The sequence below is a fragment of the Vespula pensylvanica genome, chromosome 5 (genome assembly GCF_014466175.1).
Source record: "Vespula pensylvanica isolate Volc-1 chromosome 5, ASM1446617v1, whole genome shotgun sequence".
NCBI classification, from domain to species: Eukaryota; Metazoa; Arthropoda; class Insecta; order Hymenoptera; family Vespidae; genus Vespula; species Vespula pensylvanica.
In genome coordinates this window covers 4,444,040-4,459,563 of record NC_057689.1, presented here as the reverse complement: position 1 = coordinate 4,459,563, position 15,524 = coordinate 4,444,040, and the positions used below count along the sequence as shown (strand labels likewise).

General features: G+C 40.5%; 1 protein-coding gene across 10 annotated transcripts in view; it reads right to left on the bottom strand.

Annotated features, from left to right (window-relative positions):
* LOC122629655 (segmentation protein cap'n'collar) overlaps positions 1 to 15,524 on the bottom strand; it is an 84,764-nt gene that overhangs the window by 51,094 nt on the left and 18,146 nt on the right. For 9 of the 10 annotated variants that reach the window (XM_043813334.1, XM_043813330.1, XM_043813331.1 and 6 more), the window contains 2 exons: positions 5,536 to 5,709; positions 253 to 337 (listed from right to left, as the gene is read on the bottom strand). In XM_043813334.1, the coding sequence (XP_043669269.1) occupies positions 253 to 337; positions 5,536 to 5,709 (259 nt within the window). Of the gene's footprint in view, positions 1 to 252; positions 338 to 5,535; positions 5,710 to 5,845; positions 5,950 to 15,524 lie in introns of those variants that run through there. The other variant, XM_043813335.1, reaches the window with a different exon arrangement.

Here is a 15,524-nt window from a genome sequence, read left to right as displayed (position 1 = left end):
CGAAATATAATTTTTTTCGCTACGTCGAAAAATTGCCAACGGAAAGTAGGTATATACCTACGTATATATGTTGTTTTGCGTTATCAATCATCGTCGAAGAGAAGCGATTCATTCTAAGGGGATGAATAATTTTTAAATGAATTTCGTGAAAAATGTATTAAAAAAAAAAAAAAGAAAACAAAAAAAAAAGATTTAATCAAAAAAATCAAATCAAAGAAATAGAAAAGAGAAAACATCGAACGTTAAACTCACCAGTTTCGAGATCCACGGTGTAATCACGTCCTGCCCAAGGATTGTCCTCCTGCTGTTGCTTTACCTCAACCTCTTCGTCGTCCTCCTATAAATAATGTTTCTTTTTGTGAAAAAACGCATGGTCCCGGGATAAAGTAATAATTCCTAGCGTTAAAAATTAAGGAGATAAAAAATGAGGATTATCGCATTAAGCTCGGACATGGCGCATGGTGTATCTAGGTGTATCCTTATTAACTCTCTCTCTCTCTCTCTCTCTCTCTCTCTCTCTCTCTCTCTCTCTCTCTCTCTCTCTCTTTCTCTCTACCTACATACTGCACGAACTCGTTAAATTATCTGGAAAATGAGGATGAAGGAAGAGAGCCGATATAAACGATTAGCTAGAGAATAATTAATCTATGTTTTTCTGTCTATCGGGCATCAAGGTGAACGAACGATTGAATATTTACGAGAACGGGGAAATTTTATTTGCATTATTATCGAAGAGAGAATATATCGGGAAATTTTGCGTTATCGTTTATCTATGACCGATGAGAGATAGTCGCAACGAAACGCACAATAACGAAAATTAGAAGAACGTATCTGAGAAAGGTAGAAAAAGGAGAGATAGAAGGAGAGATAGAAGAAGAGGGACGACTCAAGGCCGATTTTCATATAGACGTCATAATCAAGTCCCAAGCGTGCAGAGGCAACGGTCGAGAAAGGAGCTAAGGGCGCGCGTATGCCCCCGAACCAAAGGTCGATCATGGCGGCGCTATATACGAGCTGCAGTGAAATGAGTTTAATGAAAACAGCATTATACTCCGATCATTAATCATAGAGAGCCTCTGATAGTGGCCATCCAACCACGCGCGTTCTCTCTTTCTCTTCTATTTCTCTCTTTCTCCACCCTTCTTTCTCTTCCTCCCCTCTCTATTCCCCTACCCTCCGCGTTCTATCTCTTTCTCCTCTTTTTTTTCCAGCCTGCCTTCTCGTTTTTCGTCTCTTTTTCACTCCGCGTGATGTATCGTCCGTTGAGTGCCGCGTTATTTCGGCCTCAGTGTTATGAATACAAAGTTCGATCCTCGAACGTGCTTCCCCTTTCCTCCTTCCCACCTTTCTCGACTTTTCACGAAGCCAATCGGACGTTCGGAATTCATCCTTGAAAGCTGAGCCAAGATATTTCTTTCATTTATATACAAAACGTTCGTGTCTACGAACGAACGAATAAATAAATGAAAAAAAAAAAAAAGAAAAAAAAAAGAATTAAGAAAGGAAAAAAAGAAAACGAAAAAAAAGTAATAATAGGAGATCGAAGATTTCTATCTGACCTATTAATAAAAGATGTTTTCCTCATGGCCGATCATTTTTTCCAAGCAGACGACGACAAAAAGAGAAGAAGGTAATGCTTCGATAACTCGCGATGACTTTTCACGGTCATCGCTTCGAACTCGCAGCATCATCTTTTTCAGAGATACCTTGCATCTCTCTCGATCGACGCGACAAAGGAGGTCCTGTCATCGACGCAGGCCAGTATTCGCCGGCATAGCTCTCAATTAAGAAACTGTTACGAGTCCGAGGCAACACAATAATCGTCGTCTTCGTCGCTGTCGTTGCCGTCGAATCGGACCGAGGTCTACGTTTGTAGTACTACAGTATATCAGAGTCACCTCGATCTCCCAGAATAAATATGAAATCAATGCTCGGCATGGACATCGAACTGTGCCCATTTATTGAAGCCGACGACGACGACGACGACGACGACGACGACGACGACGACGACGATGACGACGACGACAAGAACCTCGATGATCAAAGCGAGTCATCGTTTTGTGAAACGTTGATACAATCCGTCCTTTGCATGCGATACACCAAACGCGATACTCGCATCATCCTTGTTATTGACACCTTAATACGAGATAATCGACAAAAGACAGATCTGGAATTAATCGATTCGATTTTGTCGAAGGTCGATTGATCGTACGTACAATTTTTTCCTTTTCTATTCGAGTCTACGAATTTTACGATTTAATTCTTAACATCCTATATCTATTAGTATATCTATTCCACAATAAGATATTTCATATTGTTGATTTATACGAGCCGATTAATCCAAAGGAAAACCCTTCAAACGTACGCCATTTTGCTCGGATATATTTCAGCCAGTGAAAACAATCGAGCAAGAACAGGACAGAGATGGAAAGAGGGAGAGGTAGAAGGAGAAGGGAGCAGAGAGAGAGAGAGAGAGAGAGAGAGAGAGAGAGAGAGAGAAAGGAAGAGGCCAACCCACTTTGGTTTGCCAGACGCGTTTTCAATTTCCAGGACCATTAATACGACCCTCCGAATTCCCCCACTAGGATGCTCCAATCTCTTGGAGCCTTGCGTATTTCTCTCTCTTATATCCTGGCAGGACCAACCAGGCTTTCCCTTCCACCACATCGGCCGCTCTCGAAGCGATCGAGGGCGCTCCCTCTTGCCTCGTGTCGAGGGATGCTGTACATCTATCATCTTGGCCATACCACGTCGATGCATCGTGCGAACAAATGAACGCTAGCCATTTTGATGGTTTTATGAATACATTTTAGGAGGGTTGCCCGTAGTAGACAAGGGCTGGGGAGAAGTGGAAAGAGGATGGAAGTAGAGCGTTGTTTTCGAGATCCCTCTCCTTCCCTTTCTCTTGATCAAACTTCCTTTTTCTTGCTATTCGAGCTTCGTGTCTCTTTATCTCTCTCTCTCTCTCTCTCTCTCTCTCTCTCTCTCTCTCTCTCTCTTTCTCATTTTGTTTGAAGAGGATAGAAAAAGAAAGAGAAAGCGAGGAAGGGAGAAAGAGAGAGAGAGGGAGAGAAAGAAAGAGATCGATACTAGGTCCATTTCGCAACGGAGCCGCTCTAATGGAGCCTGTCGCCGAGACGAATACGGATCATTTAGATCCTAGCTCGTGAATTAAAAATTCGTGCTAGTCACGTCGAAAACGCGAACGATTATTTTACGATACGCGGCTTATGCGGTTTTAACGATGGGAAAGCCATTTCGTTGTCAAAACATACTCGATAAGATCCACTCCGATCGTAGCCATCATTATTTATAGTTGTACAGTAATCGCACAAGGGATAAGTAAAAAAAAAAAAAAAAAAAAAAACATTGATTGATAAATTTCTTTAATATAATATTAGTATTCAATAGGATTTATTGAAATTTACTTTCGAATATATTTCTACTCGGTGTTAAAACAATCCGGAGACATTGACAATGGCTGTCGACGGAACTATACTATAATCGAAGAAAGGAGTATAAGCTTGTGAAAGAAAGACACAGAGAGAGAGAGAGAGAGAGAGAGAGAGAGAGAGAGAGAGAGAGAGAGAGAGAGAGAGAGAGAGAGAGAGAGAGAGAGAGAGAGAGAGAGAGATGGTTCCTCTTTGTTCGAAGCTGTTCGCGAACGGCGTCTCGTATCGATCTGTCCGCTTTCGATCGGGATCGAGAGGGCCTTCCCTGTATTATTGGACCTTCGAGAAGGCGGCGTCGTGGTCCTCACAAAGGTAGAACTCGCTGGAACAATGCGATCTTCGCGGAGGAAGAGCCGAAAGGAGGAGGATAAGAGATAGCAGAGACTCTTAGGAGAAAAAAAGAAAAGGATGAAGAAGAAGAGGGACGGTGCGACGAGTGCACGAAGCTTGTGAAGAGAACGAAGAAGAAGAAGAAGAAGAAGAAGAAGAAGAAGGATGGTGTAAGAGAGAAGGAAGGACAGAACCGTCGAGAAGTCTGATGAGCTACCCGCCCAGAACGTCGATGCAACGTCATCCTCGGTGACTATCCTACGGACGTTAGCTCGTCTTCTCTCTTCATGGGCTCGCGGATACTCTTCTTAAATGCCCTTCCTGTCCATCCACCGAAACGCGCGAGTCCTTGAACGACGATCTCGAGAAGGCGAATAGGAGACGCTAAACCGGACGTTCCTTTCCATTGGAAGATAACATGGCGTTTCTATACTTAGAGAATATACTTATCTATTTTAAACAAAGAGATAGAACGAATGAAACGTTCGATCGGGGTGAAAAATTCCGTTTGATAGAAACAGGTAAATATTGAACGACGAAAACAACAAAGATCGTCCTACTCGTCCGTGCCGTTTCCGATGAGGATAAGATCAACGATCGATACGTATTCGAGAATGTCGTAGGAGATTCTCTATCCGGACACAGCGCGTGGGTTTCTAACTTCGTGCCTAATCTTTTTCGGTGTCTGCCGAACATGGTTTCCATTGGAAACTCTACCGACTTAATCTCTCTCTTTCTCTTTAAGACTAGTTTTTTTTTTCTCTCTTTTTCCTTTGACCAGTTTACAGATTATTGATCCAGTTATACGTCATATGATCGAAATTTATTTTCATTTGTCGATATACAATAAAAATTCGTATCGATCGAACTGTTATAGTTAGGTTACTTTAAGAATTTTTCCAAATCTATTTATGACCATGTATAAGAAAATAATTGAAAAAAAAAAAAAAAAAAAAAGAAAGATTATATCGAGAGAAATAGAGAGGGACACCGCGAAAGAACTTTTGTATTAGATGGAATGCGAGATCTCCAGATCGTGAAGAGATAGCCACCCTGAATAACAAATTCCAGAGTTGTTCAAGCTCGACTGGCGTTATCTTTGTTTGATGTCTACTATGTCTACTTCCAGGTTGATATCGATCTGCCGACACGGATCGTTTGTTTCTTTTAATCATACTCACGGAACAGATCAACGATGAACAAGTATTAATGAGATCAAATCTTCAACTTCCTTTTCCCCCTTAGAAATCGTCCCCGAAACGATCCGATCTTCCTTCCAATTTCAACGTCACTATCCAACGATTTCCAAGTATAGAAGACGAAGAAAAAGAAGAAGAGTAATAACAAGACAACGTCGTTCTCTCTTTTGCGAAAGAAAAATTTTACTTTCGCTCGTCCGTATGCGATTAGAGATAGGGGAAAAGATGACGGCCGATGGGACATCAACGATCTTTTTTCTTTCTCTTTCTTTCCCTCTCTCTCTCTCTCTCTCTTTCTTTCTTTCTTTCTATCTGGGAGAGCGTGTGAAAAGCTTGTGTGTGCCCCTCGGCATCGGAGAAAGAAAATACGTCGCGCGAGAAAGCGGGAAGTCATTGCTCGGGAACGACGGAACAATGGTCCTTAATCGACGAATCGATAATTACGGCCCGGTACCTACGTTGTTAAAATGGACAGGAGAAATCTCGGCACCTTTTGTGGCAGCTTTTTCGGATGAAAATCGAATGGACGTATACTAAGAACGACGTTAACTTACCTTTTGATTGGTGGCATTGATGGCTTCCAGAGCTTTGAGCTTTTCGATCTCATCCTCGGATTCTTTATCGGACGTAGAAGCGACTTTTTTCTTACAACTGGTACTCGTTGGCTCAACCAATGTAAAACCTAAATCCACATCCTGTTTCCAGAGTACTTCGATCAGATCCATGTCCTATAACGAAAGAAAAAGAAAATTTATCTATAAATAAATTCATCGGTTTAACATTACTCTCCTCGTCTTAATCTTAATTTTCAGTTTGGTTTTAAATAAATTAATAGGTTCCGCACGTACGAACGATGTTCGATACCTGCACCTTCGATATACCCTTGCGAGGCTCATTTTTGTTGCGTCTCTCGGATGTGTCCCTTGCAGGGAGTCCCATCGACGAGTACGTACAAAAGTGCATGATTAATGATGGCCGAGTATCGATGCATCTAGATGTGGAGTGAGCGAGCGAGTAAGCGAGCGAATGAGAAAGAAAAAGAGGGGGAGGGAAGATCGAAGAAAAGGACTCGAGAGAAGGGACCAATCACATGACGAGGCACAATCGTCCGGGGCAGCTGGCCCCGTGACTTTTAATTGAGCCAATTTCGTCGGATAACTATCCAGCCTCGTTAACCAATCTACGAATTTTCTTCGCTAATCTTATATACGTTGTGCTCCGTTTTCATTTCCCTTGTTTCTCTCTCTCTCTCTTTCTCTCTCTCTTCCTCTCTCTACATATATATATATATATATATATATATATATATTTCCGCATTAATAGATCGATTCGTCTTTCCTCGAACTTTTCCATACATTCAAAAGAAATGAGCGTTTAGCCAGCAACGTGTTTGCCTTAACACCGTTGAACTTTTGTAAGCAGGTAAAAAGCATCAAGGAGGACAGGAGAGACGTCCAAGAAGGAAAGGAAATCAAAAGGCTCGTTACGATTTCCTCGGAGAAACGTCGTCGTGTCCGAAAGAATAGGCAAGCGAGGAGCGGGTAACGGCGTACTGAATAGATAATTGAACGAGGAAGCGATTAGATTTGCCGATTCCTTCACGGTGGACAGGCGTAACAACTCGATCGTGGTCTGTTTAACATCGTCGGACGTTGCGTAGCATTCGTCGAGTTTCTTTCTTTTCTCTACCGCCATGGAAGATTTCTCCGCGAGGGGATAATTGTACGGAAGAAGAGGAAGAAATGGGAGAAGGATTCGAGAGAAGGAAACGAGTACTCTCGATGCTAACGTGAGATCGTAACAAATTAACTTATGCGACAATTTCTTCCTAAGGATCGCTTTTGAAAGAAATTGCAGGAAGTTACGGTAATGCTTAAAAAGTCTCTTAACATTTTCTTACATACGAACTCGAATAAATCGAGTAGACAAATAGAGAAAGACAACAACGGTGCGTCCGTATAAAATTATCAACACGATTCGATCATGTTCGTTTAATATTATTATCTATACGACACCTTGGCTCACGCCGAGATGTCGGATAAGTTTCTACCTTGAAGATACGAGAGCGTACCTTTCAAAGCTATTTCGGCGAGCGTGTAATTCGACGAGCGAGAAAAGAAATGAGAAGGAGAGGGTAGAAGAGCGAGTTAGGGTGAGAAAAGGAAGAGAGAAAAAGGAATAATAATAATAATAAAAATAAGAAGAAGAAGAAGAAGAAGAAGAAGAAAGAAGAGAGATAGAAAGAAAGAACGAGGAGAGACCGTGGCGTGGGTGTGCGTATGAGGTCGGCCATGTTGGAAAGACACAGCGGGATATCCGCCGCGCCCACAGTTACCTTCCTTCTCTCTCTCCCTCTCCTCAACCATCCTTTTCTTACTCAACCCTCCGTTCTTCGCGTTTTACCTCGCCTATCAATAGTGCCTAACACACACGCACATAAAAACATATCCACCAATTTCGTTCGAACGATGCGCGCAATTTTCATAATAAAAATACGGAACCTTTCAATCCTGATCGAATACAATCGCGATGGAAAAATGTAATTTTCGATTATGGGATATCATAAATCGTTGATCGTAAGAAAAATACTTATATAAGAGTACGTTCACATCGGTGTCGATGGAGTGCAAAAAAGAAAAGAGAGACAGAGACAGAGACAGACAGAGAGAGAGGGAGAGAGAGAGAGAGAGAAAGAGACAAAGGCGTCGTTAACGGGCGGCACGAAAAGAAAAGGCGCGGAAGAAGAAGGTGTATCTGTGGATCAGCAATTACATGCGGTTGTCTGGTAATGGCCGACGAGTGTTTATCTAGCATCGCTCGTCCCTCTTCGAATTGTATTGGACGTGTCGTTCTGTGTCCCGTCGTCATATACTACACGCCGAGATTCGATATGGCGATCGGTAAGCGCTCTCTTTTTATCTTGGGCTCTTATCTTTCAACAAAATTCGCCGGGATTGTTTCTTTCGCCGGTGTGCAGCGTGTTAACAGAGCAAGAGAAAGAGATCGAGAGAGAAAGAGAGGGACATGGCTTCTGCTTCACGCTATCACTGACACTTCGAATGACTTTGCGATTTGGCTATTCTGGTAGTCCGAGTTTCGTGCTTGAAATGGATAAACCGAGCGTGTAAAGATTGTATATACGAGAAAAACGAGATTATGTTTGTGAAGTGAATTACGTCATTATTTATCAAACGGGTTAGTTTTGTAGGGGGGGGGGGGAAAGAAGAAAAAAAAACAAAAGGAAACGAAAAAGGAGAGAAAAAAAATGTAAAACGTATCCATCGTAGAACACTTTTTGTGATAAATGATCAAAATATTCTAACCGATGTATGTACGTATGTAAGTATCGATGTACTTACACAGGTGTTACTTTTTCTTTTTTCTTTCTTTTTTTTTCTTTTCTTTTTTTTTTTCCTTACAAGATAGAAAGAAAAATAAAGGAATGTCCGACAAACGCGTTATTACGATTCCGGAATTGAACGCGGAACGAGAGTAGGAATGCTTCGACGATTTAGAGACGTCCCGAGGAAGAAAGTCGACGAAAGTCATCGTCATTGCGCTTTAAGCTAAACGTTTTTGTTGCATTTTCTCCGAGTTAATCGCGAGACGATCTCCTTCGTAAAATCTTTCTCTCTTTGTCGGTGCAAAAAGTGTCGCGAGTAAATCGCTTTAATGAGGGACGATAGGAGGACTTTGCGCAGCCTTTCTATTCCTTCACGCTGACTTCCTTTCAGGGACGACGATTGGAACGTTTGCGAGATGTACGGCGCCATGCATTAAGCTTCCTCTTATAGCAAATGTCCCTCTATCTATCTGTCTCTTTCTCTCTCTCTTTTTCTCCCTCTCTCGCTCTTCCTCACTCTTTCTCTGTCTACTTTGTACAATCGAGTGCACTCGTTTTCCTTCGATTTGCATTCGATCGACCGTCTCGCTCGAAACGAATCGGCTTTAACTCGAATCTTCTTTTTTCCTTTTCTTTTCTTTTCTTTTCTTTTCTTTTTTTTCTTTCTTCCTTCCCCCCTATTATATTTTTGCGTTCATGTTTTTATTCTCACATCCGGTCTCTCTCATACTTCCCGTGGAATCTCGATACGATTTCTAAGCAACTCGATCAATCGAAAGAACTTTTCTTTTCGCGTTGCTCGTTGTTGTTTATTCGATCGATTACAAACTTAACTTCGCGGGATCGTTTCCTTATTGCATAACTCCGTAACCGAGTTTGCTACTTTGATCGCAAGAAAAGTTGCATCTATCGAACCTATAAATTATCGGCACGGCACGTGGCATTAGCGTCATGGATCGATCATCAAGCGTTCTCATAGAACGTATACTGCAATTTTGTTGGAGGCGCGAACGCGATTCGGATGTATACGTAGTAAGTATCCTATCGATTCTAAGTATCTCTATGAACAGTAAATATATATACATATATATTTATATCTTTATATCCTGAGCAAGAAAAATTAATATTAATATACGTATATGCATATACGTCGCATACTTGATAGCAGATAAACCTAACGACATTTAATCAATTTTGTCGCTCCAGTTTTCTTGTCAAACTTCTTCTTCTTCTTCTTCTTTTTTTTTTTTTTTTAATTCTTTTCCTCCCTCCATTGTTCATTGCAATAAACAATTGACGACAAAAAAAAAAGAATATTCCGCTAACATACGCTTCGTAGAATGTGATAAATTATGACAAGTCCTGAAAGTCCTTCAACGAAAAAAGTCCTCCGTGTAAAAAGTCACGAGACGTTCGAGATCTCCTTTACAAATTTATTCTTAATCTCGTTATCGCATAACGCCGCCTTAGGTATTCTTCGAACGTCATCTTTCACGCATTGAATCCTTCATGCAGAAGCGTGCAACTCTCCACAACGAAGGATGGCAGCAATGTTGGGACCTCCGACTACTCTGTGTGTACGATAAATAGACCTAATGGTGCTTCTACCGTTAGGTTGACCAGCCATTATCCTCGATTTTCACGCCACCCTTTACCTCAACGAGAGAACGAAAGAGAGAGAAAGAGAGAGAGAGAGAAAGACAAGTTGCACCGACACCGACGACAGCTCGCTGCTTTTTACGGCAGGTGCATGCCGGACTAATTTACGATCGACGCGTCGTCGCTTCTTCTTCTTCTTTATCTTCCTCTTCCTCTACGAGAATAAATCCAATTTAGATCGATCCCATTGATCTATCGGCCGTCCATCAAATATAAATATATATATTCATAAATATATATCATATAAATATATATATATATATATATTTATATACACATTCATATCTAACGTATTCTATGTAAGATATTAGAAATAGTTCTTATAATACTATTCGCCATAAAAAATATATATTTGAATAACTTTATCATTAGAAAAAATCATTAATACAAATGCTATTTTATTATCACCGGATCTCTTTCGTTAGTTGATGAAAGAGTTTGAAAATATAAAGAAAAAGAGAGAAAGAAAGACAGAGAACTAGGCGTTTGAGTTCCAAGATAGTCGAATACACAGTACTAAAATAATGACTTCCTTGTGAATAAAAGAGAAGCAACCATGCCGAATGCTTTACCCCCGACAAAATCCTATTCAGCATTCATAAATTACTTAGTATTCGCATAGTTACAAGTGGCTTTAGACGTTTTGCGGTGAACCGAGATGGACCACTGACCGCTAATGGGTCCCCTATGGGTTACGCCCATCCATTTCCTCGTTGCTTGCGTTTTAAAAATCGGAGAAGAGAAAAGACGAGCCGAAAGAAAAGCTTTCTTTCGAAATCTCTTATCCATTTCCATCGGAAGTTGACGAAGGATTTCGTGATGATGATGTTGATGTATCGTTCGAAAAATTATGAACGCTCCCACGTCGAAACTAAATCGTCGAAACAATTTCAAATTAAACCGAAGTGTGACCTCTTCTTTTTTTTCGAAAATTAAAAAAAAAGAAAAATCAAAAAAAAAAAAACAAGAAACAAGAAGAGATCACATCGCGTTCGTAATTTCGGTACTCCGATTATATGCATGAAACTTATACGATCGAAACGAACTCGTATTATCGAGAGAAAAAAAAAGAGAGAAAAAGAGAGAGAGAGAGAGAGAGAGAGAGAGAGAGAGAGAGAGAGAGAGAGAAAGCAGGCTCAAAGGTATAAAGCATTAATTTCCTGGTTTTAATTAGTGCGCCGTGCACGCAGCCGCGCAGTAATGGCGGCCAAGTCTCGACTCGTGGAGGGGATAAACGTGAGGCGACGTTAGGGGGGAATTTGATTAATGATCCTACGGGATCTGCGCCGCTGAGAAAGACAGATAAAGACAGAGAGAGACAGAGAGAGACAGAGAGAGAAAGAGAGAGAGAGAGGGAGAGAGAGAGGGAGTAAAGGAAGATGATGAAGAAGAAGAAGAAGAAAAAGAAGAGAGGGGAGAAAGCGTATCCTAGGGGACGCCTGTCTTAGCGTGGAAAAGCGATCGCTTTGCTCGTTGTATCTCTCGAGATTCCGAGAAATTGCCTCGAAAGCCGAGAAGAAATTTTCTTTTATATAATAAAACTATCCAAGCGACGTTTGAGGATCGTACGAACGTACGAGAAAATCAAGAAAAAATCAAAAGCAAGGAACTAACGATCGGAAAATTCCGAAGAGTTTGCGAAGATCTTTTAAACCCCTTGCAAGTTTATACGTATATATTTATCTAACTGTATATATTTATATACATATAAATATATATATATATATGTATGTGTGTGTATACATATGTATATATACATACACATACAACGTAAAAACGAATGTAGACGCTTTCGAAAGGATTTTCAATTTGTCCATAACGAAGCGATCGTTGAAACGCATGGCGAGCGCGTTCGAGGTAGAAAGGCGTGGCCTTTGGTGCCATGGAAATCGATTTAATTCGAGCGGAACTTTTCAAGGTAAGGGAGGAACTTAATAAGACTCGTGCGCGACCCCTTTCAGAGGGAAACCAAGCGAGGAAGAGAAAGAGAAAGAGAAAGAGAAAGAGAAAGAGAAAGAGAAAGAAAAAAAGAAAAAAAGAAACAGAATAAGAAGGACAGACAGAGAAGAGCAAACCAAAAGGGAACGCAACACTTCTGAAATTACTTGCTCGAAAAGAAAACACGATATGTCTTCGGTTTTGTGAGATTCTTGTAAAGAAAAGGAAGAGGGAGGTGGTAAGAGGGAGGGGAAAAAATTCGTTTCAAGGAGGAAGTTCGAAAAGATGCGAGCATTTCAACGCGATTCCCACGAGTCCTGAGAAAGATAAAAAACGTATTCAACTGAGGATAAGACGACAGGAATAAATTTGAGGGACGTTATCCTGTTTCGTTTTTCCTTTTTTGTTTTTTTCCTGTCGTCTCTATTCCACCCTATAACGAGATATACGTACTATTTCTTATTTTTAAATTTTCGAAAAGAATACAACGAGAAGGAGAAAAAAAAGGAAAAATAAAGAGAGAGATATATATAATGCAGCAAAGAAATCGGTAAGATAATCCGTAATGGAGAAGAGGATAGATGAAGAAGAAGAAGAAGAAAAGAAAAGAAAAGAAAACTAGTTGGGTGCCATCGACGTGGGTTGCAATCGAAGCACCCTTTATCTCATGTCCCATCGACGTATCATTGATGTAATTCGTATAATGTATCCACGCAACTCGATCCGAGAAGGTAGGAGAAATAGAAAGAGAAATAAAGAAAGAAAGAAGGAGAGAGAGAGAGAGAGAGAGAGAGAGAGAGAAATAGAAAGAGAGAACGTAGATGATGTGGTGGGAGATGAAGAGTCGTGCGTGTGGGATATCGGAGAAGCAAAAGCAGTCAGGGGCGGTGCGTGTACAAAGGGAACGCCGACAGTGCCGTCAGGATCGTTCACCCCAACAGGGGCGTAACTCTTCTCCCTTCTCTCCCCACCCTTCTTCATCGTCATCTCTTCTTCTTCTTCTTCTTCTTCTTCTTCTTCTTCTTCATGGCTATACCCTTATCTCTCTCTTTCTAATATGTAGATAGCCAAGCCCACATAGTATTATGCATTCGATACTTTTTATTCGTACACCCAAGAATATAAAAGTGACGCAAAAAATTTAAAAAAGAATAAGAGAGAGAGAGAGAGACAGAAAGAGAGAAGACACTTTGGAAAATTAAAGGACGAGTACTTTGATGCGATATGATATAATTATAATGTCTGGGCTACTTCCAAGTGTTTTTGCAATAAACGACCGAAGGCCATTCGAAGAACCGCCTTTCTCTTCGTATCGACGTTAAGAGGAGGAAAAAAGGAGAGAGACAGAAAGGGAGGAGGGGACAGAGGGTAGAGAATTGTCGAGACAATCCAGGACGAAGAAGGATGGAAAGGAAGAGACGATCATTTATCAAGATAGGAGGTCGATCTTGGATTCTTGCTAATCGTTCCCTTCCCGTACAAAAATCCTTACGCCTTATCTGGTATGCACGATGTAAGTACGATGATCGAAGAAGGAGGAGGAGGAGAAGAAAAAATAAGAAGAGTAGAAGCAATCGCGACGTCATTTCAACAAGGAGCTTGTACAAGACCTTTAACTTCGTTCCTTTATTTTTTCCATCTCTTTTCCATCTCTCTTCGATTATCGATTCGTTCCGTTGTACTCGTCCGATCGAGCAACACTCAACTCTCGTTACTTAATCATCGACTCTCTAATTTACTTCATCGACGTACTTTTCTTCCTGGTATTCAAAATCAGATCATATTTTTCCATCCTCTTTATCTGTCGATAAAACTATTGCTAACGCGACAAAATAAATTCCAAATATACGTAGGCATGAGAAAAATGAAATAAAAAAGATCATGAATAGAGAAGAAAAGAGAGAGAGAGAAAGAGGGAGAGAGAGATAGAAGGAGGGAGGGAAAGAGTAAAAGATAAATCTTCGTTTAAACGTACTAGCTTTTACCGTTTGATTACGGTTTATCTTTTACTGTATGGTACGTTTTCTGTAAAAAATCAATCGCAATGTATAAACTTGCCGGTTTATATCATAAAACGAAATATTAACCAACATATACTTATACGTAATAAGATAAACGAAATATAAAATTCGATCGTTTTGTTATTTTAAACATCCGGAGATTTTCTTTATGACTTTTCAAAATAATCTCTTTCATCTGGCGAATATACGTGAAACAAGAAGAAGAAGAAGAAGACGAAGAAGACGACGAAGGCGAAGACGAAGACGAAGACGAAGACGAAGAAGACGAAGAAGATAAAGAAGAAGAAGAAGCAGAGGAACGGCAAAATGGCGAAGGAACTATGTTAAAAGGACGAACGCAAAGGATCCGGAATTTTTTCAAGATACACAGCGATTGGTCCGAACCTTGTAATTACGCGTGGAAGAAAACCGGTCCTGAGTCCGACGGTTTCAGGATGGACGCCTTCCTCCACTCGCGGCCGCCATTAGTGCAAATAAGATCCTGTGCTAAGATCCAATGAGAGACTCGATCTACCAAAATATATCCTTTTTTTTTTTTCTTTACACAATTTTTTTTATCATCATCGTCGTCGTCGTCATCGTCGTCGTCATTATAGTTGTTGTTGATCTTTGAATCGAAGAGAAAAGAAAAATCGATTTTCGTTCGATATTGGAGAAGGAAAAAGCGAAAAAATAAAATGAGGAACACATGGTTCCCAACCTTTTTTTTCTGTATTCTCTCTCTCTCTCTCTCTCTCTCACTCTCTCTCTCTTACTTTTTCTCTTTGCTCGCTTCTGTGAGAATCGTGCACGTCGAAGATCAGCTCTCTCTGATCCGTACCGAGGAAGACCGAAGCTGAGCGTCTGCCGGCGCATCACCGGAAGAAAGTGCAATTCACGATGTAATCTCCGGGGAACGGGCATCGATCACGCGTGGATCTTACGCCGCGTCAAAATATTTTCAAAAGACATTTCGCGCGACGGGAGCCCGAAGTCGTTCGATTCAAACGGAACTCGTTCATTTCCACGGCAGACCATCGTTCCGAGAAATAAATATATGAAACGATGTGAAGAGAGAAAGAGAGAGAGAAAGAGAGAAAGAGGGATAGAAAAAGAGAGAAGAAAGATTTGAACGCCTCGAGGGAATTCGCGCTTTTACCTATCTTGGATCTCTTGGTAGGTAATATTAAATTTGTTACGCGAATGCGTGACGGAAGATCGTCGAGAAAAAATCTTTGAAAATCTTGAAAAATTAGCTTTGATTCGAACTAAAGAAAATATCGATGACATCCTTTGTTAATGGTAACGAAGAGAAAAAAAAAAAAACAAAAAATGAGCCTTAAACCCTTTGAAAAAGAAAAAAAAAAAACAAAAACAAAAACAAAATATATATCTACAGATGAAAATAAAAGAAAAATAAATGGAAAAAGAATAGAGAGAAACGTGTGTAAAAAAAAAAAAAAAAAAAAAAAAAATCTCTATCACGAGCAGGTGTGCAAGATAGTAAATTTTTTATTCGATACCGAATGGAAAACGAAGAAGTAGCGATGGACGTCGATAGTAAGAAAGAAGAAATATTAGTTGTAGTAGAAAAGAGAGGTAG